Raw genomic sequence first — 2,348 nt, 5'->3', positions numbered from 1 at the left:
TGCCAGTTTTGCATCCCGAGCCCTGTGACAATGGAGTATTGCCACTGACAAAGATTAGTTAACCAGCCTATGTTTCTTTTCTTTCAGGGAGGGGTTCTGAGTTTCAGTTTCTGACAATCACAATGCCCGGTTCCCATACTCCATGTGAAGCATAATATGTCCTAATCAACAAATCAAATGTGGCATCCTTTAGTAATTTTCGAGCAACATATTTATGTGTATACGAATCCAACTCACTATGCTCTCCCTCCCGGGCCGCTCGCACGGGCGGCTCCAGAGGGCACCACGCAAACCATAAAAAGCCCCAAATCCAAAGCTGCTATCGCCGCTGGCGGCGGTAGCCAAGGTGGGCGGACTCCCCCCGTCTCCTCTTCTAGTGGTAGCTCCAAGGGCTCGCACCGGTTGTTGGAGGGCCCAACCTCGGCCGCCACCGTTGCTCTGCCTCGCGGATGCTGCTACCAGGAGGTCGTCGCTGCCCCTTGCTTGGCCGCGCCTAGATGTAGAAGTTCAGTAGCAACATATTGGGTTGTTGGGTGATACTAGAGGCTGGCCCCTACTCCCTCGCTCGCCATGCCATGCGGCCATCTCGGTGGCATCCTATGATGGCTCTTGTTGGCTTCGTTCCGATGGTCAATGGGTTTGAAGATAGGGCCGGGAGAAATCATGTGCAGTTGAGGACAACGACGACGCCCGTGAGCGCTGTCACCTTCTTGAAGGCGTCGTCGAGCCTCTATTCTTTCAACCCCGTCATGGGGACCAGGGGAAACCCTAGACCCATTTGGTGCATGAGGCAGTGGCAACATTTCAATGTCGTCGCCTCGTTGGAGGCTTTGTCGAGGTTGTTCCGGAAGTGTCAGGACGGCTGCTAGAGCCAGAGGTGGGCACTGCTAGAGCCAGAGGTCTTCGGAGCGCCATGTACTCTTTGGTGGCGCCTGATCGTCGTTGGTTCCTCTAGGTCCGGTCAGGTCGTTCCGCCCTCTCGCCTTCTTATGAGTGGGTTGTACGTCGACGTGTACCTTCCTAGGGTTAGGTTCATGCTAGGTAGTCCTGCATATGGATGTGACGCAGTTTGAGACCTTGTGCCCTTACCTCGCACTATTGTTTGGTCGGTGGTTGGGCAAGACATATGCTTGTTGTGTGCTTGCTTGGGCGTGCGTGCGTTGCAAGCCGAAAGGCATCATGCTTTCAGTTTTCGGTCTAGGTTTCCCTATAGATTGGACTAAATTAGTTTTTATCTTTTGAGTTCAATATACAAAGACACGCAACCCTCCTCCGGGTTCTCAAAAAAAGTAATTTTCGAGAGTGCGTGTGTAGTGTATTCACACAATTGGATAAGAAGCAGGGGACTGAAGTGATAAGTCTTGTGGCCTTTTTTGCCTGTCCATTTTCTGATTCTCACCACCTACCTCTACATATAACAGCACCACCATCCCTTTGATCTCCAGTTCTCCACATCCAAGTTCCAACGAACTGACAAGAACATCAAACACTTGCAGCAAAGATTCCATGGGAGCCAAGCTTTCCAGCTGTTTCAACCATCGAGGCAGCCTCACGCAGCAGGCGCACCAGCCGGCGCCGGTCAGGGTCGTCGCCGCCGACGGCACGCTGAAGGAGCTCCCGGCCAGCCCCCGCGTCGCCGTCTCCGACCTTCTCGGCGCCGACGCCGCCTTCTTCTTCGTTTGCAACTCCGATGACCTCTACTTCAACGAGCCCCCACCGGCGCTGTCCCCCGGCGAGCTTCTCCGGTCGGGTGAGTTATACTTCCTACTCCCGGCGGCACTGCTCGCGCGGCCGCTGTCAAGCGCGGACATGGCCTCGCTGGCCGTCCGCGCGAGCGTGGCGCTCGCGACCAAGAGGCCGCAACGGGTTGGCGGCAAGAATAATAAGGTGCGCGTCATGCCGGTGCTCGAGGAGCTAGAAGACGGCAAGGACGTCTTGTTCAACGAGAAGCTTAACGAGCGGACGCTCGGAGAGTACGGGCTGTCGATAAGTCCGGCGAAGAAGAGCCAAGAGAAGCTCGCCGCACGGTCGCGGCTGAAGCGGGCTCTGAGCATCATTCAGGAGATGGCTGAGTGAAGCATCCCTGCGCGCACGACAGATGGATAGTACTGTCGTTGACATTTTGCTTCTTTTCAACCATTTTTTCTGAGGCTTAATAAGTCTACATATTTAATTGATTTTAGTAGATTTAGGAGAGAACAGAAAAGGAATTCTGGGAAATTATGTTGTAAATACCAGTATACCACCCAGGGTGTATGAAACAGTAGGTACAAAATACTGAAGAACCGGAATGCAGAAAAGCGTTTCTTGAGTTGTTAATCTTTTGTGTATATTATCTTGTCGCTCCA

General features: G+C 53.3%; 1 protein-coding gene across 1 annotated transcript; it reads left to right on the top strand.

Moving 5' to 3' along the window:
- The first annotated feature begins 1,506 nt into the window (after window positions 1–1,506).
- Window positions 1,507–2,118, top strand: LOC124689859. Its single transcript, XM_047223320.1, has one exon. It carries the CDS (start codon window positions 1,507–1,509, stop codon window positions 2,074–2,076), a length of 570 nt encoding a protein of 189 aa, XP_047079276.1. The 3' UTR covers window positions 2,077–2,118.
- The last annotated feature ends 230 nt before the right edge of the window (window positions 2,119–2,348 follow it).

The sequence above is a fragment of the Lolium rigidum genome, chromosome 2, assembly GCF_022539505.1.
Source record: "Lolium rigidum isolate FL_2022 chromosome 2, APGP_CSIRO_Lrig_0.1, whole genome shotgun sequence".
NCBI classification, from domain to species: Eukaryota; Viridiplantae; Streptophyta; class Magnoliopsida; order Poales; family Poaceae; genus Lolium; species Lolium rigidum.
The sequence above is the reverse complement of the archived record's forward strand: the minus strand, read 5'-3'. Positions and strand labels throughout refer to the sequence as shown.